Source organism: Clarias gariepinus, chromosome 16 (assembly GCF_024256425.1).
Source record: "Clarias gariepinus isolate MV-2021 ecotype Netherlands chromosome 16, CGAR_prim_01v2, whole genome shotgun sequence".
NCBI classification, from domain to species: domain Eukaryota; kingdom Metazoa; phylum Chordata; class Actinopteri; order Siluriformes; family Clariidae; genus Clarias; species Clarias gariepinus.
In genome coordinates this window covers 13311387-13334804 of record NC_071115.1, presented here as the reverse complement: position 1 = coordinate 13334804, position 23418 = coordinate 13311387, and the positions used below count along the sequence as shown (strand labels likewise).

The 23418-nt window shown below is 38.3% G+C and overlaps 1 protein-coding gene across 1 annotated transcript in view; it reads right to left on the bottom strand.

Moving 5' to 3' along the window:
- Positions 1 to 7563: 7563 nt before the first annotated feature.
- Positions 7564 to 23418, bottom strand: part of igf2bp1 (insulin-like growth factor 2 mRNA binding protein 1) — a 35131-nt gene continuing 19276 nt past the window's right edge. Inside the window, exons 4-16 of the mRNA XM_053514755.1 lie at positions 16600 to 16648; positions 14698 to 14749; positions 14524 to 14587; positions 13763 to 14053; positions 13515 to 13649; positions 13123 to 13245; positions 12892 to 13027; positions 12689 to 12811; positions 11891 to 12007; positions 11707 to 11781; positions 11337 to 11468; positions 11101 to 11214; positions 7564 to 8793 (exon numbers count right to left, since the gene is read on the bottom strand). Coding sequence (XP_053370730.1) covers positions 8644 to 8793; positions 11101 to 11214; positions 11337 to 11468; positions 11707 to 11781; positions 11891 to 12007; positions 12689 to 12811; positions 12892 to 13027; positions 13123 to 13245; positions 13515 to 13649; positions 13763 to 14053; positions 14524 to 14587; positions 14698 to 14749; positions 16600 to 16648 — 1561 coding nt within the window. The 3' untranslated portion in view covers positions 7564 to 8643. The remainder of the gene's footprint in view (positions 8794 to 11100; positions 11215 to 11336; positions 11469 to 11706; positions 11782 to 11890; positions 12008 to 12688; positions 12812 to 12891; positions 13028 to 13122; positions 13246 to 13514; positions 13650 to 13762; positions 14054 to 14523; positions 14588 to 14697; positions 14750 to 16599; positions 16649 to 23418) is intronic.

Genomic DNA, 23418 nt, shown 5'->3' with positions numbered 1-23418 from the left:
TGTGAACAAACCATGTTGAGAGCCATTAACTCACAGTGATTTGTTGGCGTTTCAAAGGTAACCCTTTCCAGACTGATACATGTCAATTACTTTGTTTCTCTTGATCATTTAGGTGTGACAAATATGCAAAAACACACACAGGCCTGAAGAAATAAAAGTCTTTGTAAGAGTCATTGCCAGTATACTTGATTGCAGTCGTAACTATCAAGAGTGGCACAACCAGTTATTAGCTTTAGAGGGCAATTAACTTTTTACACAGGGCCAGGTATAGTTTTAGACAGCTTTTTTCCCCTTAATGAATGAAATTATCATTCAAAATCTATTTTTGTATTTACTCTGGTTATCTTTGTGAAAAGTGTCAGGTGTGTTGTGCAATAAAAGAGTATCAGCGAGAATGAAAGGAAAGGTGTACAGGACAGTGGTGAGACCAGCAATGCTCTACGGCTTAGAGACAGTGGCACTGAAGAAAAGACAGGAGGCAGAGTTAGAGGTAGCAGAGCTGAAGATGTTGAGGTTCTCCTTGGGAGTGACAAGGATGGATAGGATTAAGAATGAGTTTATCAGAGGAACAACCCACGTTAGATGTTTTGGAGATAAAGTCAGAGAGGCCAGATTGAGGTGGTTTGGACATGTTCAGAGGAGAGATGGTGAATATATTGGTAGAAGGATGCTGAGGTTGGAACTGCCAGACAGGAGGTCTAGAGGAAGACCAAAGAGGAGATTTATGGATGCAGTGAGAGAGGACATGAAGTTAGTTGGTGTGAGAGAAGAGGATGCAGAGGATAGGGTTAGATGGAGGCAGATGATTCGCTGTGGCGACCCCTGAAAGGGAACAGCCGAAAGACAAAGACTCTGGTTATCTTTGTGTAATAATAAAATAAGTTAGATTATCTGAATCATTTAAGTGTGACAAATGTTTAAAAAAGGCAACAAAAAATACTTTTCGTGGTACTGTATATGAATGTGTGTAGTTATACGTGGATATAAACAAAAACAAATACAAACAGACAAGTAAATAAATGTTGCTTGGTCCATTCAAGAGTTACAGACACTTTAGCATCCTTTTCATTATAAATAGACAAAGTTTTATTGATGGAAGGACAGACAGACAGAGAGACGGATGGATGGATGTACCTGGAGCCATTAAAATGTTTTTATTTTTATTTTTATTTTTATCTTTTAAAACCGCCAAAAACGTTGCACTGTATTAAAATGTCGATTTTTATTTTATTATTATTTTTCTTTTTACAAAAAAAAAAAAAACACTAATCGTCACACATTTTAAGGTGTGTTCTAGATAAAATGTGCATCCTGCAAGAAACATTAATGACAGATTTTAAACCTATTCATTTATTAAGAGACCTGTACATCTACAGTGTTACAACTTCAGTTAGCTGATGGCGCGTTTCATTTATTTCTTCCACGGACATTTTGGCTGCATCGTTAAAAATACATTACTTCCTCTTTCTGTAGCTCTGTGCATAGAAAGTGTTCGTTTCTCTCAGATTAAAGATGAAACAATTTTACCTCTTACTTCCACATGCTGGAAAAATATGAAGTGTTTCTACCGTCGGTCACTACAGTACGTGTAACCCAACTTGTGCAGAAATAAATGACATCGCATGTTATACTCGCATGAATGTTTATTTAGATCTCTATTCTTATTTCTATCTTTATTCCATAGAAATATCTTATTTCACTTTGGTTTTCTAATTCCTTTGAGCTACAGAATAATTGCAAAGAAAGAAAAAGGAGAGAAACCCATTTAAATAGACCATATTTCAGATTCAACGGATAAATTGATACAATTGCGTAAAAGGAACAGAATTGTACAAACATACTGTTATACTATATAGGGTTCTATTAAATATCGCAAAAAAGCCGACTCTTATGCCCCAACATTAATGCCGACCCGTTGGTATAATTTAATTAAAACCAAGTTTTTATTTCTTAATTTTTAGTGCCCCAATATAAAAATTAATATGCACAATAAAAAACAAACCTGTAATCAATTAGACTGCTTTAAAACTCCATTTAATAGAAATAACAACTATTGTAGATAAATTAAATAGTTTCATTTCTTTGAACAGATTTCTGTCGATGAGAAAATGATGCAATTTAAACGTTACACTGGCGCTTCAATTTTATTCATTAAACATTTATTAAAAACATACAAATAGCTTTAACTTGCTGAGTTTGAAAGTGATAACCAATAAAACGGTCTCGGTTCCCGACTAAATTTCACATTTCAAACAAAACCATAACGAATGTAATGTTGCTGAAAGCCTTGTTACCATTTCGCTGTTTTATTTAATTGAAAAAAATATATATAATAATAAAAATTATTAATAATAAAAAGCTCAGTTTAATAAACAGAACGTAGATTTTCACCGCTTTACAGAAAATATTGGACATTTTAAATCGTTAAATCTTTACTTCAGGCAAATGTTAACTGCTGTGTATTTAATTTGGTCATTTGTGTCATGCATCTTCATCCCCGAGGAAATAATCAAAACTTAATACAATTTTGTTTATCCATTTGCAAATTGATGTGAAAAGTTGTTTTATTTGCATCACCATAATATTAATTTTAAGAACTTCAATTTTACTCTACCTGTGTAAAAGTTGTGCTTTTCCACCTCTTAAATGCTAGTTTAAAACCTCTCCACCTGTAATGCTCATCTCTGAAAATAAATGTTTTCACAAAAAGAGTTTCAATTTTCCAGTTTGTGCTCCTACAGGTGTTGGAATTTTAGAAAATAAGTATAACTTTTCTGTATGCTCATTAACCCAAGAGTTGTTTCAAATCTGTAATCTTCAAATCATGGTAATTATAATCTGCTAATAGATAAATACATTTATTAATTAACTTGTTAATAAATACACTTTTGCTAAATCATCTTCAATATAAACATATTGAAAAAACATTTAGGGCTTCTTCAGCTGTTCATCCAGAAGAAGCTTTAATATTTCCATGTCAGAAAGTGCTCCAACCTGTTTAGGATTTTACAAATATAATAATAGGTTTGCATTTATTATTTAAAAGAAATCACCATGGCTCTTAAATCAACACTTTTGCAACGTTTCAATATAGGTAAAAACATTTCAGTTATTACTAAATAATAGGCTAAATGATTTAACAAGTTTATTAATTCAAATTTTCATTTGAATGATTAAATCACAGTACTTAAAATGTTTTATTTAAATGACCTCACACAAACAGAAAAAACAGACACACATTTACCAGTTTTCTCATCTTTTAATAACACATTCATATCTATGCTCTGTATTGTTTACAAGAAGTTCAGAACAAATGTGGATGAGAAATGAAAGAAAATCGTCAGGCAGAAAGGTGAAAATCCAGATAGTGTCCATGGCACCTGCTATAAGAGGGGGCTGTGGGTTGGGGCGAGATGTGATACATCACTCTTCTTCCTCTCCTCCTCCTAAATTGTGCCCTAGTCAGCTAAATAGGCCTTTACTTGCCTGTTGCATCAATAAAGATTAAAAAAAAGAAAGAAAGAAATGATTTCAGTATCATGCTGCTCTGCATTGTCTGAACGAGTACTATGTTGCAGTTCAGAGAGAGCGAGAGAGAGAGAGAGAATTCTAATGCATCCAAAATGAGATACAATCCTATGTCATTCCAAAAGCAATCAGAAAAATTATTCAAATAAAAGATGAAGAATTGCAAACTTAAGAACGTAAGTCAATCTAATGAGGAATGAAAAAAAAAAAGAAATTGAATAATGAAATTGATATTATCCTTTTTACTTTCCCTTCCCCATTCTGTTTATTTCTATTTAACAATCAATCTTGAATAATGGTCTAAACAATGGTGAAAACAAAATCATCTTTGGAAGAAAAGGTATTCTTTTTTTATTAATACACTATCCACTACTTTATATGGAGATGCTTCTACCCAGTTGTTTACATAATTATTTTATTACTTATTTTTCCATTGAGACTTTTTTCAAAAAAAAAAAGTTTTTTTTTTGTTTTTTTTTACTTTTTTGTGTCCTTTTCTCCATTTACATTTATCCTATTTATTATCATGTGTTCTCTAAGAGGTAGATCAACAAAAAAAAGTTACTTGAATATAGGCATCATGCTCCTTGATTGAAAAGATAAAATAAAAAGGAAGGACTGTGGGGTGGAAAGCTGAGGATGAGAGGGACTCCAATTTCCCTTCATGCTGATCTGGGTCGCATCCATCATCAGTCAATACAAAAGTAACACCATTACAGTCATCCAGGTAACTTTACCAATGCAACGAAGTGAACTCTGTGACTGTTTGTATGGAGTACTAGCTTAATGGGAGTTTGAAACTAAGCAGAATCAGGAAGTAGAGTAATGTGTTTAAGGGTTAGTGAGTATTTACATGTCATGAGTGAAGGCAGCGCTTCACATTTTCACGTGCTCTCAAAAATTGACTGAGTAGTGACACAATGGGTAGGTTAAACTAGAGGGTTCTCCATGTTCCTGATACTTCACTGCTTGTCTACAAACCAAGTCTTCCCAACATTTAACACCCAGATCATCTCTGCTCACCTAATCCTCACCTCCCTTCCCTCTTTCACGGCCTCAACTCTAAAATAAAGACTGACTGAAAAAAAAAATATGAGAAGCAAAAGAAAGAAAGAAAAAAGAATAATAAATTAAAGAAATTAAAGTGAAAAAGTAACATGCACTTTCGCTCTTGTCAGGTTGATAAAACAATCTTATGGCTAAGTCTTGAGGTAGCGTTTCCTAGTTATGTGAGGTTTAATTCGTCATTAGCACCCAAATGGTTTCTTTGAGCGAAGGCCAGAAACTAGCAGGATGAAATTCCTGTGGTGTGCATCTATCAGTCTGCTACACCTGACTAGTATGAGGTTAGATCTGTTGCCTATGTGTATATCTGTGCACTGAAATGGATAGACTTTTTATCCTTTCATAATTCTATGATCTCCAGAGTGTTAACAGTCCTTGTAAAGGAATTGCATAAGAATCACAAAAACATGCAGTTGTTTTCCTGAAACTTGTAGTATACAGGTTGGGTGGCATTTCATATATATTTTTTTCTTTCTTAAACAGAGCGAGTGCTGAAGTGGAAGTTATTAGTCTTCACACTACACCTAAAACTGCTTGAACAACCTAGATCGGATCTTAACGGAGTAAATAAAAATCTGTTTGGCACAGGCGTTAACTGCATTATGAGTAACTGGTTAGTATTTTAAATGCTCTAATAGCAGTATAAGATATCTCTGTGCTTTTCTAAAAAAAAAAAAAAAAAAAACCTGATCGAGAGAGAGAGAGAGAGAGAGAGAGAGAGAGAGAGAGAGAGAGAGAAAATAACTGATCCAATTGAAGTCAATACAAATTTTTCTTGGGGGGGAAAAAACAAAATTAAAAACAAGGGCCAAACGACTGAACAGAACTGAGAAAACAGACACAAACAAGGCCAGCGTGAGAGAGGGTGAAGGTCTATACCAAACCGAAGGAAAAAAAAAAAAGGTATTTATATGTAGCAAATAATGTGAATCAAAGAAAAATAAAATTACGAAATCATATACAGGGTTGAAGGGAAAAATAGATGGAGGACAAAACAAGTGAAAGGAGAGGAGGGAGATGAGTGTAGTATTCATCATACATTCGGCAACACTGCATGACTACTCATTTCAAATAACCTAGAATTAATATTCACTAAATCTGTGAGAACAAAAAGCCTAAACTCTGTTTAAGTAAGCTTTCATAAATGTCTACCTTTGTTTAAAAAAAAAAAAAAAAAAGTCGGCCCATCTTCCTCTCAACTCTTTTACACCTTACATTCCAATGTAAAATTGAACAGCTTATCTCCATATTTCCCCAGTTTTTAAAGATCCTAGAGATTTTTCAGTTATGTTTCTTTTTTTATTTATTTTTTTTTTGTTTTGCCTAAAACTGATGAAACAGTACACAACCAGATGTCATGTCCAAATAAAGCTTGCTGTTAAACAAAAGGCTGCAGTCTGAACAAATCTAAAGTGGTGTGTGTGTCTTAAGTTCTGACAGAAACCTACAGGCTAAGGAGACAAAGACTTCCTTCCCACCCGAAGAGGAGAATATTTTCCACATCAGTGCAACCTGAACGCTGCTGTTCTTCTAAGAAAAAGGGAAGCGTAAAAAAAAGCGCAAAGATTTTAACCTGTGAGTGAAGACGAGCACACACAAAAAAAAGCGCCATCTAGCCAGGTGGAATGTGCACTCATCGAAAAAGGATTCTGGCAGTATCTGTCTTTCACATTTAAATCGCTACATATTGCCCAGCTTTGTCCATGTGTCTTTTTTTTTATTCTAAAAATACAAAAGTTGTCAGTTGCTTTTTGTTTTTTTTTAGCGATTTATATACAGGTTAAATCTGTTGCTCTCGTGAATTGACTGCTTTTCCTCATTTTTCGCTCCCATTTTCCAAAGTATTCTCAATCAGTTAAAAATGATTAACTGAGAGGATAGGATAGGATGTTTTTTCTGTCTTTTTGAACACTCAAACCACTTTTCATTAACAAAAAAAACTATACACTTTAACTGTTTTCCTTTTCTTTTTCATTCTTTTTTCTTAAAAAAAAATAAAAATCATGCATTCCATCACACGCACGTAAAGGATGATGAGTAAGTATTATGCTGAACCTAAACTCAATATAGTACAGAGAGCTACTGGGCTGCTTCTCAACATATAGTCATGGCACAAAACTTGCACCCGAGGCAGACTCCGGGCCTTCAGTGCATAACGTTCATGGCAACACTGCTGGAGAAACCAACATAATGGAGTCAGATAGATGTGCAATGCATCCTTCAGTCAGAGCCACTGTCAGTTATTAATAAAAGTAAGTTAGTATGTCAAATACCTTTAAGCTTTTCATGCTCATTTAAGTCAGGAGATAAACCACCATGACTGTCGCATCACTACACAGAACGCCCGAGACGTCAAATTCAGTTGGTTAGAGGTCCAAAGACAGTTGTGAAAACTCTGCCAGTACAGATTCAGCAAAATAGCAAAACATTCATGCCTCTTGCTTATTTGGATTCTTTTGAAATTAAAGTTGGAAAGGTGTGGGGTGCCATTCATACACGCTCACATACACGCGAAAACCAGGGGGGAAAATATCCAACAATAACTAAAAATATTTTTCCTTAAAAAAATAAAATATTCAGGACTATCAGCTTTTATATAAAACACCAGCAAGCCAAAAAAAGGAAAAGAAAAAAAAAAAAGCCGTTAGGAATACTGAGGTAACAATACCCTGAGGTAGGTTTCTATTTTTTTCCTATCTAATCTGTTCGAAGATGATGAGTGAAGAAAGCCAGATTTCTGGCCTCCTCATCAGCATACTTCGAAAGGAGTGGGGGAGAGAGTGAGAGTGCAGAAGCCATTTTAACATCACCTGCTGTTGACCTCTGACCTAAAGGCAAGGCGGAGTGCTGGACAATGGGAGGCTGCATCTTTCATGTCTCATCTTAAATCAAAGGCTGAATTTGTCAACAAATGTGACGTTCAATCGAATTTCTATTATTTGGATGATACGTTAATCCTATTGCATGTCTTTTTTTCCCCAATCAGAACCTAGCAGCACAGTGCTCTCTCTCCCAGTGGCTTTCAGTTAAATCTTGGTTAAAAACATCCATCAGCAAAACCCAGATACTGAAAGCTAATTTTAAATATCTCAAAATATCTATGAAAGATGGTCTGATCCCAGTGCCGCATTCCCTTTCCACTGCCGTTTTCTCTGCTCTCTGAGGGGCCAGGTTAACTCACATATCATATATATATAATATATATAAAATATGCCATTTGGGCGTGGGCCACGCACCGGCAAGCATTGCGGGCGTAGTTCAGGGCTGGAGGTGAAGTTTACATTTTGGAGCTGAGCCTCTGCAATAGAACTGCAGGGTCAGCCTCGGCCCGCCCACTGACTGTACCCTCACTGTGCTTCAACAGTGCTTCAATACAAATTCATGAAGATTATATTTACAACCTCATTTTTCTTCTTCTTTATTTGTCCCTACCCCCAACAGTTTACTGCCAGGGACTTAAAGAGCAGTGTTAACAGCTATGGCCCCTCCCGTAATTTCTTGTAGGCAAGGGATGAGCCACCTTGATGACTCGATGTGATGGGTTCTCCACTCCCCTCTCCCCGCCTCTGCCTCACTGCATTTCATTATAATACCTCTGAATAAACATTTCTATACATATAGCTCTTCTTAAAAAAACACCCTTAAAATACTTGAGTGACTGGTGATGGCAGGGGTGCCCCAAGCGTAATACAAGAGCTTCTCTCAGGACTCTCAAGACCACATAGCCATGATTATTTCATAAGCTGCCACAAGGAATCCCAGCCATCCCCAGTCAGTCGACCTGGCATCTGGTCTCTGTTTCCTAGTTCTCTCTCCCTTTTCTTTTTTTTTTCTTCTTTTTTTCTTTTTTACCTATTTTTAAATCACTCAAAGTTCTAGTTTCTTTTCTCTAAACTTTTGTACTCTCTCAGGCATTTTTATTTCCTTTTTATTCCCCTCTTTGTTAAATGCTAATTTCTCCCTGTCTACCGCTGGGTCTATGTGTCGCTCTCTCTCAGTCAGTCCGCTGTTTCTCCTCCATCTGTCCGTCCAGTTTAGGCCCGGAGCCTGTTACTTCCTCCTAGGCTCTTGGGTCATTCCCTGGTGGGGCCCAAGCTCTGACTGGTTCTGTGGGTGAGATGCTGGAGGGCCTCCCATGCCACCTCCTTTCTGTTGCTGCTTCACTTGTGTCAAAATGTCTCTGATCTTCCTCTGGGCCAGCTAAAATGAGAAGACATTGGTAAATTTATAGTAAGTCCATTAATAAATAAATAAATAAATAAATAAATAAATATATACACACACACACACACACACACACACACACACACACATATATATATATATATATATATACACACACACACAGCCATACAGATTTAAGAATTAAGCACAATTTATTAGATGCATCTAGCCCAAGTCCATTTACAGGCTGTACATTTATTAGCTAAACCTTCAATGTACTATGTGCACAATTTTGCCATTTTGACCAAAATATGGACTGTGCTTTCCCCAAAGTATTATTGCTGGATTTGATTACTTATAGAGCACAGGGATAAAAATGTATTAGATCACTAATGGACAGAAATAAATTCTTCTACGAGCACAAACTGTTCAGTAGCAGCTAAGAGTGCAAACAGGACATATCACAATGCAATCATGTGACAATGTGCATCATGCAAAAGCACAATATTGCTCTATTGATAATGCATTTCAACCAATTTCAATGTTTGAACACCAGCAGCCCTAATCTGTGCAATCCAAAGTATTAAAATCTATGGCAAATATAATCAATTGATAAGGTTGATTGATGCCCGACAACTTAGATTTGCAATGACAAACTCAAATCATATTTTTATATATATATATATATATATATATATATATATGTATATATATATATATATATATATATATGTATGTATGTATATATATATATATATATATATATATATATTTTATTTTTTTTCTTCAGTTTAATGAGTATCACAAATCAAATTTTAATTCAGAGTTCACAGAGTTGCAGGTAGCATTTAGTTGAACTGTTGTTTTTTTGAGGCAGAATGATTGCACAACATATATATTTTCTATTTATATTTTGTAAAAACCCAAGAATTTAGAACACAAGTTGTTTTTAGGGGTTTATAAAATCAACTCAGGATCAACATTATACACATGGATTTAAAAACATACACACACCCACGTTTGCAATTCAGTAGTGCTGAAAGTCCCAAAATGTCTTTTAAGCTACAGCTTGTAGCTTCTCTTTGCTAACATAAAACGGGTTCATTTGACAGGACTGACCAACACATAGTACAAATGGTCTAAGCCCAAGAACTTTGGTGCAGAGCTGAGAAAAAGGTTGGTAGATCAGGAACATCTTTTGAAGCCATTTTAGAACAACTGCAAATTTCAAGACCAGTTTAAACTACCAGTTTAGATCAGTTTAAAAGTTATTGGGTGGTGTAGCTCCTGGTTGCCATTTTCTGGAAGAAAACACAAACTGTGGCCCTTAGCTTATAGAAAAAATTATTTGGATGGTCTGCCATCACCTTAAAGAAACACCAGTAACGATATCTACACCTAAGTGAGCTTTACATTACCATGGACTGGGAAAAAGTCCCCAAACTCGACTGAAGTTTGCAACAGATCACATGGACAACGAAAAAGCCTCCTGGAGGAAGGTTTTGACCACAGGTATGTCTGGAGTAAAGGTAAGGCATGGTGTACCACAAGAACAACTGTACCAACAAAAGTGAACGTTGTTCACTACCAGGAAACCAATTCAACTCTATCAATTCTCTGATGAAAAGAGGTCTAATATTTAACCAGCATTCTACGATAAGCTAGTTTCTGACTTCCAAAAGGAATAAAAGATAACATGTGAAAACTTTAACCAACTATCAGGTGTGCCGTATTTTTCTAGGTGTTGCATTTTTGTAAATCTATACTATTGACCCTGTGTTGATGTCAAAGAACCCAAAATGAATTATTCGTTTAATTTATTCTTGGAGAAAAGGAATCCCAGCATGAGAATGATCTGAAACTCAAAATTTATCTGGTTACTGGTGATGCAGTGGAGGTCACTTTCCACCAATTCCAGTATACCTTAAAAATGCTCCTATATTCTTAATAAACCTGATAAACTGACTAATATCTTAATGTACAAAAGATGAATGTATATAATATGTAAAGTAAATACAGACAGGTGGCAAATAAGAAGAAGCTTTTGGTGGCTCCGGGGCTATTTTGCTGAGGAATTAATCAATGCAAATGAATACACAGGTTATTTTAAATGTTTAGCTTCATCCCATCATAAAGCTTTTTTTATCTGATGGAATTAGTGTCTTACATGATGATCCAAGAACAATCTAATGAAATATTGGATTTGTTCAGTAAATTGGGTGTGGGGCAATTTTGCCAGCGGTGTGAATGTAGCCATACATTAGGTATAATTATTAGCCATAAAAAAAACAGTGAAAAGATCAAAAATTGAACAAAGAAAAAGTGTTCCCGTGTTAAACGTACCTGACTTGCATAAAAGTGGCCGATGATTTTGACAATAACCTGGTCCTGCTCATCAGGAGTCTGCTCTCTAGGAACAACCACCTCAGCTGCAGTTAGGTTCTGAAGCTCGTTCACCTACAGAAGTAGAGTTTAAAGTATCAGTATCTTGTAACCACAACTAGATGATAAAACTAAGATTTACAGTAATAGAATAAAACTGACACTTGTATGCTATTAAAAAAAAAAAAAACCCTCACCGTCTTTCCACCCTTCCCAATAACTCTTCCAGCAGCAGCCGCTGCTACTTTGATGTGCGTTTCCAGCTTCACTTCTTCCTTCGGTCCAAAGAAGTTCTCCTCCTTCAGCTTACCGTATATTCTTCCCTGAGCCTTGGGCACAGCAGAAAAATGCTTTAAGTATTGAGAAATAGAACGCTAGATAAACTCTGGTGCATGCACCTCACGATATAAAGATACCCAAGTTAAAGTAGGCAAGATCCTTCTTTAACTTGATCCTAAAGAAGGCATGTAAAGATCCTGCATCATTATTGTTTGTTTACTTGTAAACTAAAAAGACGATGATATTCAAAAAGGTAAAAGTTTTGGGGCAGTTATACAATTTTAGTACCTTAAACTGGGCCTCAGGTGGACCAGTAACAATGACCATGCGCATTTTTGAATCAGGTGTCTCTGCTGGTGCAATCTGAAAACAGATTTGAAAAAAAAAATTAAATAAAAAATGAGTAGCTAGCATCCGTAATTTATTTTCCTAATGGCTTTGTGCGCGTCTTGATGTGTTAGCAGCTCCTCACCTTAATGGAGGCTCCAGCAAAGCGGCTCAGTTGCTTAATGTGCTGGCCCTTCTTGCCGATGATGGCTCCCACTGCTTGGGCTGGGATGTATACATGCACCGTTTCCTGCTCAGGAGCCTATGGACATAAAGTGTATTATTAGGCAAGGCAATAAGTATGCCATAAAACACAATGGGAATGTGCTGTTACAGGAAGGGAGGTCGTTTCCATAAATGTTAAACATCTTCCCACAGAATGCGTCACCATATCAAAAATCATACATTTTTATTTGTTAAAAGAGCCACATGCTTCAATTTCTTTTCATTTTAGGCTTAGGTTATCTGGAGCATTCTCATATAAGAATTGCTTTAGTGCATTGGTGGCTCAGTGGTAGGTTTCACGCCTACCATGCGGAAGGCCCGGGTTTGATTCCCAACCAATGCCCAAACCCCAGCTACTGGATACAGTGCCGGTCCCAAGCCCGGATAAAATGGGAGGGTTGTGTCAGGAAGGGCATCCGGCTTAAACCCTGTACCAAGTTGTTGTGCGGATCAGTTGGTCCGCTGTGGCGACCACTCATTGGGAACAGCCGAAAGACTAACAACAACAACCACCTCATATAAGAATTGCTTTGCAGACAGAGCTAATAGAAAAAAAAATTAATCAACGCATTTTGACCAATCAGAAACGAGAATTTGTATAAATGAAGGTCCATAAACCAGGAAAGCACAACCAACGCAAAAACATTTATTTTTCTTCTATATGTTCCCTGAATATAGTTTCACCTGTACATTTATACTTATGCAAGTTAGAACTCACCCCAAAGGATCCATATGGGGGACAAACCCCAGGGTTTCCAGGGGGAGGAGGAGGCATGGAGGAGGATGGAGGGAAAAGGCCAAGTGCTCCAAGGTTCAGTCCGGGGATGAGGTGTGTCTGTTGCTGAAGGTGAACAGAAATAAGACATGAGCAGAGTGCCAAGGTATTTTACATATAAATCTGTCAAATAAATCAACACTTACGTTCATGGCAGCAATGTCGTTATCATAGGCCTCTCTCACTTTCTTCATGATTTCCTGCTCGGCCAGGCAGCAGGCCTCAATGGCACCTTTCACCGTGATGGTTCTCTCAGGGTTATACAGGGTCAGATCCTGCAGTCTGCATAGAAAGAACACCACTTAGACCCTGTGAAACATTTAAAGCCAGTTACGTGATCGGGTGATAAGAGGATGCGTGTTTACTGATTGACTTACGGTGAAATGGTAATCTTGGTGTCAGTGTCTTGTTCTACTTTCTTCAAATTGCGGCCCTCTTTGCCGATCAGACGCCCTACAAAGTTGTTGTGGGCAAGGATCTTCAGAGGCACCTCATCAGCACTGGTGAAAGAGGGAAAATATTTCAACGACAGTGCTAAGTTTCACTAAGCCTGAATTATTACGGCAGATAAAATCGCTCCAATCACTCATCCCTAGAGCAATAACTACCTTAAACTCCCCAGTTAATTTTGGACGAGCAGAAGTTAGAAAAGAAAACTAGAAAATTTTAAATGCTTGAAGAGCTCATATAATTTTTCATCAGATGTGCTCTTAATCTAAAAAGGTTCTCACCCCCGTTCAGATTTTAAAAATATTTAGAGCTCGCTTACGTTTTGGTGTCTTTGGCTTCCTGGTGCATGATATCAAGGATCATACGACAGGCCGCCGAGCAGCCCTCGGGAGTCGAGTGGATGCTGATGGGCTTTTCTGCAGCGCCAGCATTCTCTTTACGATGGACATCAATCCTGAAAAGAGTTTAAAATATATATGCGAATCTCTTTAGTGTTTATTTTTTACTGTGGTTCCGAGAGGGTATGGACGAACAAACAAGACTGTGACGATCATCACAGCCACTCACTTGCTCTGAGTCTGCTTGGTGATGTTGCGGATTGTGGCACCTTCTTTGCCGATGATGGCGCCCACATACTGGGTTGGCACAAGCAGACGGAGAGGTATATCAGTGTGCTGATGCTTGGAGGGCATCCCCGTGCCAGGGGGGCCTTGTCTGGAGTTGACACGGGCACCGTATCCAGAGCGGCGACCGTTGTCAGGACTGCGTTGGGAGTCTGCGTCCAAGCTTTCATCGGGTATGTAGGACACGCGCAAAGTGTTGTTCTCAAACTGGTAGCCATTCAGCTTTTGGATAGCTCTGAAACATCCAAATAAGAGGATTTTAGATTGATAGGGGGGAAAACAAAAAAACCCCACTGCAGACTAACATGATCTTTGATTTAAAGTTGTCGGCTCAGAGATGGTCCTGTAGCATGGCGAATGCACCACTAGGTGTCACAGCAGTGCTGTATGACAGAAACCTGCGCTCGAGCGTAAAGTGCAGCCAAGCAAGCTTCGTTCCTAACACAAAATCCAGCACAGGTGCAATACATGGGTCACTCCTTACTTCAGCTGCCTTAACTGTCACATAGATATAAACTTGCAAAACATGCAGCCGTGAAATGCCAACTTGCTCATGTGGGATGAAGTTCATTACAAGCACATTGACATGCAATGCAGCAGTCTCATTAGAAAATTAACCAAACGCTGCGCCAACGAGAGGTCAAAAAGATAGTTGTAAGGAAAGGTAAATAAGACACACACACAAAAAAAAAAACGGGCACTTACTGTCTGGCCTGCTCCCGAGTCCCGTAAGTGACATTCACCACAGCTGTCTCGCTTTCTGTGTTAACTACAGCCAAAAAAAAGGAAGAAAAACAGATTAAAAGAAATTTATGAGAAATCTGAATTAGAAGTAGACTCGGTGCATGGGAATATCGAAAGGCAAAACTGTTTGTTCACCTTGTTCACAGTTCTCAACGGTTCCATACTGTGCAAGCAGACCATCAAGCACCTGATAAAGAAAAAGAAGGAACAACGTTAGGAATGACATTTAAACTTTTAAGAAATCAGACTTGTAAAGGCACCAAAAATAAGATATCAGCAGACTTCACCCCAAACACAATCACATCTACTCTGCTACAGTAAAGCGACACCTGGACGCATTGGACAACAGGACATCGCCGGGTTCTGAACAAATCTCCGGTATCTCAATTAGTTTCAATAGCGTAATGCTGAATCATAAGATTCCAAGCTAACTGTGGTGCATAATGATGTCTATGATGTGTACGGGTTCCTAAACAAAATACGGATCAGTAATCGGACCCATCGCCCCCGTGTGGTTGATGGAGTAATCGGAGACAGCGGAACACGTGGGGCGATGGGGCTGGCCAAGTGAAGAAAGACCCGGCCCACCTGGTGCTGCAGCGTGCACCATGCCACGCCCCACAAGTTACAGTTCACATACACAGGTGGCACAACAAGACATGACAGCAGCACACAAAGAGCCATATTGAGGGCTTTTTAATCCTCTGAACAAAATACACCTTAAAAGATTATTAGATTAGATTATTATTTTTACACCATTCCAACACACACATATATCATTTCACAAGAATAAATATACAACAATTAGCCATAACATTATGACCACTAACATATATATATATATATATATATATATATATATATATATATATATATATATATATATATATATACACACAAACAAATAAAATGTAGTCTGGATAAAGGCTGGCCCGTGTAGTCTAATCTAATAGGAGATCTACTGTAGCTGAAAATTTTAATGCTCCTTCCAGTAGAAAGATGCCAGAACATGCAGTGCATCACAGGTTGTTGTGTATGTGGTGCCTGTGCTGACTTGTGCCTACTGCCAAAAGTAATACTATAATGAACACGAGAGCATCAGGACTGGACCACAGAGCGATGGAAGAATGTGGCCTGGTCTGGTGAATCACTTTTGCTTTTACTTAACGTGGATGGCCGAGTGTGTGTGTCACTTCCGAGGGTGCACTATGAGAAGAATGCAAGCCGGTAATGCTTTGGGCATGTTCACCTGGGAAAACCTAGGTGGTCATGTGGGTGTTAATATTGTACCTACCACCTACTTACACCTACTTTTGTTGCTGATCAAGTAAATCCCTGCCTAAAAATGGTATTTCCTGATGGCAGTGGGCTCATTCAGAAAGTTAACCCTACCACACTGCAAAAAAATGTCTCAAGGTACGACAACAATAACAAGATGCCCACAACAAGTTTGAGGTGTTTACTTGTATGCTGGGTGTGCTGGAAAAAAGTCTGTTCCATGCAGGCAACACCTTAAAACTTAATGGACTTTAAAGATTTGCTACTAACAGCTCCGTTGCCAGATACCACATATATTTCTGTCATTTTCAGAGGTCTGGTGGAGTCCATGCATTGATGGTTCAGGGGAACCTTCTCAGTGTTAGGTCATAATGTTATGGCTAATTAGTGTACATACTGATACAGTTAAGAAAGGCAAAGCAGTTTGATCAGTACAATTCTCATTATTCCAATACGCAACCCCTTTAAGTTCTCATGTTAGCGTACCCACTCAAACCTTCATTAACTCTGGCCACACGTTCATCACGCCATGGGAGATTTCAGGTTTTGACTACCCAAAATCTTTTGTACCTCAAGAGGAATCTCCTTCTTTGTATTCACCAATCTATAAAAGCCCCTGTTTTTTGGGGGGGTTTCCGGGAACGCGAGGAGTTGTAGCATCTCAGTATCTACATTTCCATTTCCACAAGGCAGTCCACGTCAAGTCTATCAATACAGCGCAGGACAGATTAATTTATCAGATACAGAGAGTGCACTCACCTCCCATTGTAAATGTGGTGGAATGTTTCTAATCTGGAGTTTCCTGGTCCTGTAAGAGAAGAGAAAGAGACCAACGGTGAGACAATTAGCTCTGCTACTTCAAAGAAAAACTGATTTTTACCATCAGGATTGCGCATGAAAAATATTATTATATCTGACAAATGCAATTGGATTTACACCTCTTTCCAAGTTAAGCAACGATTTAATGCATGATAAAATGACTAACGGACCATAAATTGATTATTTACCTATAAATGACTACCATGATGTCCACAGACATTTAAATTATGCAAAAGCATTAAGGTTTAGCATAACTATTATTAGTTCTTCCCTGTATAGCATTCCAGTTAGCATGCTCATTTTAACTAAATCCTATTAATTCATTTTATGACCCGAGATTCGATTTGATGTGACGCACTGCATGCACCGCTACTACCTCCAATAAACACTACTTAAAGAACTCCCAAGTTCCACCTCATCGTGCCTTCTGCTTAGTGGTTACTAAATCCACTCTTTCATTTTCAAATGCCACAACTGGTGCAAAAAGCTACAACAACATGTTTCCTTCAAAAACCTTCCAACATTTTTCAAGGAAAAATAAGCCCTTAGGACAAGATGCTCAATCAGCAGTGGGGTGAAAAAAACAGGAATGACTAATGTCATTGACGTAACACCAAAAATAGCTTATAATGGCGCATAAGTAAGGAGAAATTTATTTCTTTTGACTTTCTTGTCTGTGTGCTTAATCAAAAGAATGACAAAATTGAACAGAGTGGAGTTAATGTTGAACAAATAATAATAATAATAATAAAAAGGATATAAAAATGAATGCAAGGGAAAGGTAAGAGATGTATAACCACGTACTAAGTGGCTAACAAAGTGAAATGTGGTGAAGAAAGAGAGAAGCAGCAGTAGGGTGAGGGACAGGGTGCCAACATGAGCAGGGTGAGAGAAAACGGCAAGTGGAGATTGAATGGGGATATTGAAACCGGACACTGACGACTGTAGTACGCTGCCAGCTGTCCTGGAACCATCCCAGCGCACGGGCAAGAGGAGGGCCGGCGAATGGACAGAATCAGAGGACAGAGTAAGAGTGAAAGCAATAAAAGAGCACCAGAACAACCACGAGACACTAGCATGATAGAAAAGCAAACAAAAGATGGAAAATGATGGAAAATGATGGAAAATTTATCAGAAGGGGACATAGGCTGATGAGTGTCAAAACAACAGCATCCACTGTACCGACATTGCAACACAACGCCTGTAAGATGCAGCAGGACACTGGGACAATAACCCCGCCATGCTACAAATGCTACTTAGGTTGTAATGTCATGCGGCTTTAACCTTGCACTGAAAGTCAAAAGCTTCCTAATCATTGCTGTTGTACACTAGAGCCTCTAGATGGAGATGGAGTGCAGATGAATAAGGAGGGGAAAAAGTTCCCACCAGGGGTCAAAAGGGAGGAGCCCACCTCTGCGCTCTGCTTAAGTCCTCTCTGGAGTTGGGGAAAGGGTTAAAACCAGATTCCCTGGTGACCTCTGAACCCTGGAGTCCATACCCACCCACTGGTCGGAGAACAGCGTGATTTACTCTCCCCACCCTTCATCGCTCTTTCAAGCTCGTTTGAGAATGGCGAATAAAAGCCTATCATGTCACAAAAGCTACAGACAACCTAATTTTAAGTCCCAACAGCTTAAAGTGCATCTTTGTTACTGTTTTTTTTTTTTTTTTTAGGAGGGGGAAAAAAAATCTTGGGTATTGCTCTGATCGTAAACCCATCCTTACAGAGCAGCCTCAAACAACATGTCGGAATCCACAATGGTAGCCATTTTGCTGGCTTCCTATTCCTCAGCCATAATTTGTTCCAAATGCCAACTAATAAACTTATTTTTCCTCCCATTTACATGGTATTTTAGAATACTGATTGTATGAGAAACACAAAAATTTAGTGTGTAATTGGACAATTTAGGACTCCGATTTAGATCTGCCCAAAATCACCAGACCGCTCTGGTCCTGATCAATGGCTCTCGCCTATCTGCACACATCCCCCACCCTGACGCGTGAACAATCCACAGGCGCACGTATACACCTCCACCCCCCTCTTGGCCACACACGATCTCAAGTGAACCTTTGCATCACTGGCTGTTAGACCTAAAACATCTCTGTTGCTTTATACCAACAAGATGGATGGAAGTTGAGGGGTGGAGAAGGACATTCTTTTTGTGCATTTCTCTATTGTTTGGAGACTGGGGGTGGAAGAGAGATTCGTAATTAAAATTTCAAAGCTGAAATTTGCATATAGCTTCCGCCGATGAAACGAGCATGACCCTACCAACTTCCAGCCATTACACCAATCACAAATGCTTGCATGAGACAAATGACTGAATGGCGGAATAAGTAAATAAATAAATTAACCGAAATCTGATTTATATGCTCTAAATAGGCTGGAATAATTTTTCAGTTATACATGCAGCTTGTGCAAAAGCACATCCATGAGGAACAATTAAAACCTACAGTTAAAAAGGTTGAGGGAGCCCAGATCATTTAATAACCAAATTTAGAGAAAGGCCTTGAGGTATAGTAAACAAAGACAACAGAAGACCGAAGGAAGAAGAGAATGCACCTCTTGAAAAGGGCAAAGGTGAAGGCTTTTTAGAACACCCAGAAGTAAGAAAAGGGGCTTGTTCACTTTGCTATGGAGGAGTCATTCTGTGCTATTGTCCTATAGGTGGGGGCAGGGTCAAGCAGCGCATTTCAAAAGATCAGGGCTTTGGTCAATAGACTCGTCAATCAAATATTTTAAGCACAAACCCAAAAGCTGATGTGCACAAAGGTATAAAATAAACCCATGGAGAAGCTCAAGTTGGAAGATACACTTGCTCGTGCAGTGCTTTCCTCTCATGTCCATCTCCATTCACGATTCTAAAAACCCTCTCTTCTGAGCTCAAAGCCATCACGCGCCTCTCCTCATTCCTCGCACAGGCATGCAGGCGCGCACTCTCAAACATGGTGCAGGCACACAGACTACGCCCTTTCACGCTTTAAGAACATCCCATCCTCCGTATGCACACGTACGCTTCTACTCAAAACGCACACCATGCGGCTCACATATACACTTTCGGCAACATACACAATGACCCTGTGCATGAATGCACGTAAGCAGGTGCATCGTCAAGCAACGGTTACACATTCTCGCTGCATGGAGGCCCCTTTAGTCATGAACATGCAAGGGAGCACACGTGCATGCAGGTTGGTGCAGAGTGCATGATGGGCCAGCCTCAGCTGTTCTGAAAGAATCAGCAGGTCCCTCTGTCCATCAGCGGCATGCACACAAAGAGACAACATTCCATCGCTCCAACTTATTAACAAGCTTTCAGACGTGGCAACCACATGAAGTGAAAACATACGTTTTTCTGTACACGCCCTCTGAGCCAACCTTTTCGCTTTCCTTATTTGAACACATTAACATTTAGACACAAATGATGATATATACTTGCAGCATATTGTAATATCGGACACAGTCAGCGCACCAACCGTGGCATATAAAAACAATGCGGATTTAACAATACACACCCATGTGCACACTACACTACTCACACTACTAGTAAGTGCACGATTTGGTCCACTTTATGAAGAAAAAGACCGGAAAGCCAAGTGAGGATTTCTAAACGCAATGCCAAAAATGAAACTGCACAGCTGGTGGAGATCCGAGGCGGGTGTAACATGGGAATAGGGGCTACCAATTTAAGGTGCGCAACCGTACAGTAAAAGCAGACTTGTTTTACTATAAAAGGTTTTCTTTGACAAGCTTTTTCACGTGCATGTGAAACACGAGGATGCTGCTCGCAAGTTTTTATTTTCACACCACACTCATTCAACTTCACAACTTCACACATTCCTCAGATTTTTTTAAGACTGTGTTTTTTTCTCCCTTAAAAATATAAAAAATTATAAATCCACAATTGAATCTTTTGTGCCAGAGACACCTCAATTCACACGAGATGGTGGCATACACATACCATTAGATCATACACTGAGTGGCACTGGAGTTCAGCTGGCTACTCGAGGGAGCTAGCTAAGTGTTTACTATGAAGCTCAGGTGCTGACTCTTCCCACAACATCATATCCTCCATATTGTGGAGGGGGGAAAAAAAGAAAGAAAAAAAGATGGTAATGGCATAGAACTGTTCAAGGATCAAGCTCAACTTTCTTTCTTAAATGTCAAAGCAAAATATCTCCCCACACAATTCTTAAAAATCTAGAGAATTACTAATATTCTTTACTGCTAATAATTTGATATATATACCAACAGTAACATGCACACACAATATACACACACACACCCACCCACATTATATATCAGTAAAAGGGGCTATGCAGCGTAGGAACCAATTACCTATATTAGCAGAACAGGAAGGTGAAAGGTTAGACAGGAAACAAAAAACACACAGGAAGTATCCTAGTCAAAAAGCGCTTTTAGCATAAATCACCGTTTGCCTCGCCACTTCCTGTGAGCCGTTTCTTATTCAGCCAATCAGCAGCAGAATTCAAAAGAGTGAAAGGAGGTAGTGGCAAAAAGGCGGGAAGAAAAAAAAAGGAGGGAGCAAGAAACAATAGACTTCCAATGCAGAAATAAGCATTCCGACCCATTCCCAGTCACCCAACATACAAACACTCTAAGCGTTACTTCATCCTGGAATATTCTGTAAAGAAGATAATCCATCAGATTCCAATGCACAGCAATCCACTGTAATTACTATATCTTAGTAAGCTGGATCTGGTCGCTCTACAAAATAACTGCAGTAATGAAGCACGAGATTCCTCACTCAATATGGCAGCAAGATCTCGATACTCCTGACAGACCTTCAAACCGATTTTCTCCTGCCTATATGTTCTATTTTAAATATTATGACACAATAGCGATGACTTCCAAGCTTATCTCTGGTCAGTTAAAAACTACTATGAACTACAAAAATACTTAATTCGATTAAATATAGAAATTTGATTAACTCTTTTGCTGTTATATTGATTGTGCAACTGATAACTCTGACAAAAATGTGAATAACATTTATAGAACAATTAGCTAATTGGGTTTATATTCAACTGTATATGAATTTCTAAGTTTTTAAAAATAATTTTTAATTACCACTGTCTAATATTAGCTTTTAGTAGAAAAAGTCTCACTTAGCTTCATAGCTTATTTTATTCGCAAAATTTCACATTTTTTAATTTAAGCAAATAAAATTTAAAAGCTGATACAGTCGAGATAACTAGCCTGGTGTTCATCCTTGGATTAAATAAATAATTATACTTCCTATACTACCAGATACAATTTCAAATTACAACTGAAATAAGGAGGCAATACTAAAATGTTTGTACAAATAAAAATATTCAACTGAAGTAGTTTATATATATATATAAAATTATAATGACACTTAATAATAATAATAATAATAATAATAATAATAATGTACTTTTAACAAAGGGTTAATAATAATTTAATTATTATTATATTTATTTAAAAAATTATATCCACTATAGGCTGCAGTTAATTAAACATCATTTCAGATGCAACACAAAATCATCTGTGACTGAAATAAATCCAGCTTTTAAGATATTGAGTAAATATGTAGTTAAGGGGACAAGCCCAGCAAGTTTCCCCAGTCCATGCTGGAAAAATTGTGTGTGTGGCAGAGGTGGGGGAGGAGATGATCTTCATAGCCTTATACCCGCCCTTTTCCTCGAGCTTCCTAACAGGAGTCCATGGAAGAAAACGCTAAGCTGATTATGGTCTAGGTGGAGAAGCCCAGCTTAAACCAGAGGTTCCTTGAATCAATGAAAATGCTCCCCTGAAGCCTAGTTAGGCAATTGGATCATAGGCCATTACAGTGGTGGCACAGAGGGGCCACACGTACACTGATGGTTGTCAGAACTTCAGTTAAAAAGGTGACCTAAAATCCGTGAAAGCTTTATGTCTTGGTGAAAATAGAAACATGGCAACTAAATGGCTTTACGTTATCTTCCCTTTCTAATGGTAAACCATGTGAAATGGCGAAAAAGAATGAACTTTGCTAGGCCTCAGCAGCATCCCCTCCCCCTTCTCCATATTTTTCCTCTTTGCGTTCGTTGTACCTGATAGAGCCACCATCCCCCACTCAGCTCTGCTTTCTTTTTTTTTTTTTCACTCCACCCCACTAAGAGGTCAAAGGTTATTCCACAAGCTTGGCAACCAGTGCATGCTGATGCAGCATTAACCCTTTAGAAGCTTAGAACATGGAGCCTAACCACGATGGCCTGTTTTCCACAAGACAGTGAAACTTAAGGAAGTCTGTCTAATTGGGCAAATGAAAGCCACTAAGTGCAGAAATGTATCACAGGAGATAAAAAATTGAGTTTGTCTTTCACCCATTTGGGATTTACGGCTCAGGACAGATAAAGGAAAACTTAACGGCTGTCCTATGAATTGTACATGCAAGAAAAGCAAGTTAATATACTATTTACATTTCAACAACAGTAATAGTAATAATAATAATAATGATAATAATAATAATTTACCTCAGGGTACATGATAACAACCTGGAAAGACAAAAGCAATTTGTGTCTCCAAACTACAAAGCTTTGGGGAAATCAGAGCTTGCTCCAAAATCTTAACTGCAGCCAAAGCTAATTAAAAAGTATGAAGCTAAATCTGAGATGCTAGCTATAACAGTTCTGCAGATACAAGTGTAAACATGCAAAAAGGGAAAGGAGGGAAAGCTCATTATTTTTAGTATTTATTTGGTGAAGAGTGGCCAAGAAATTCTACACTGTCCAAAGAAG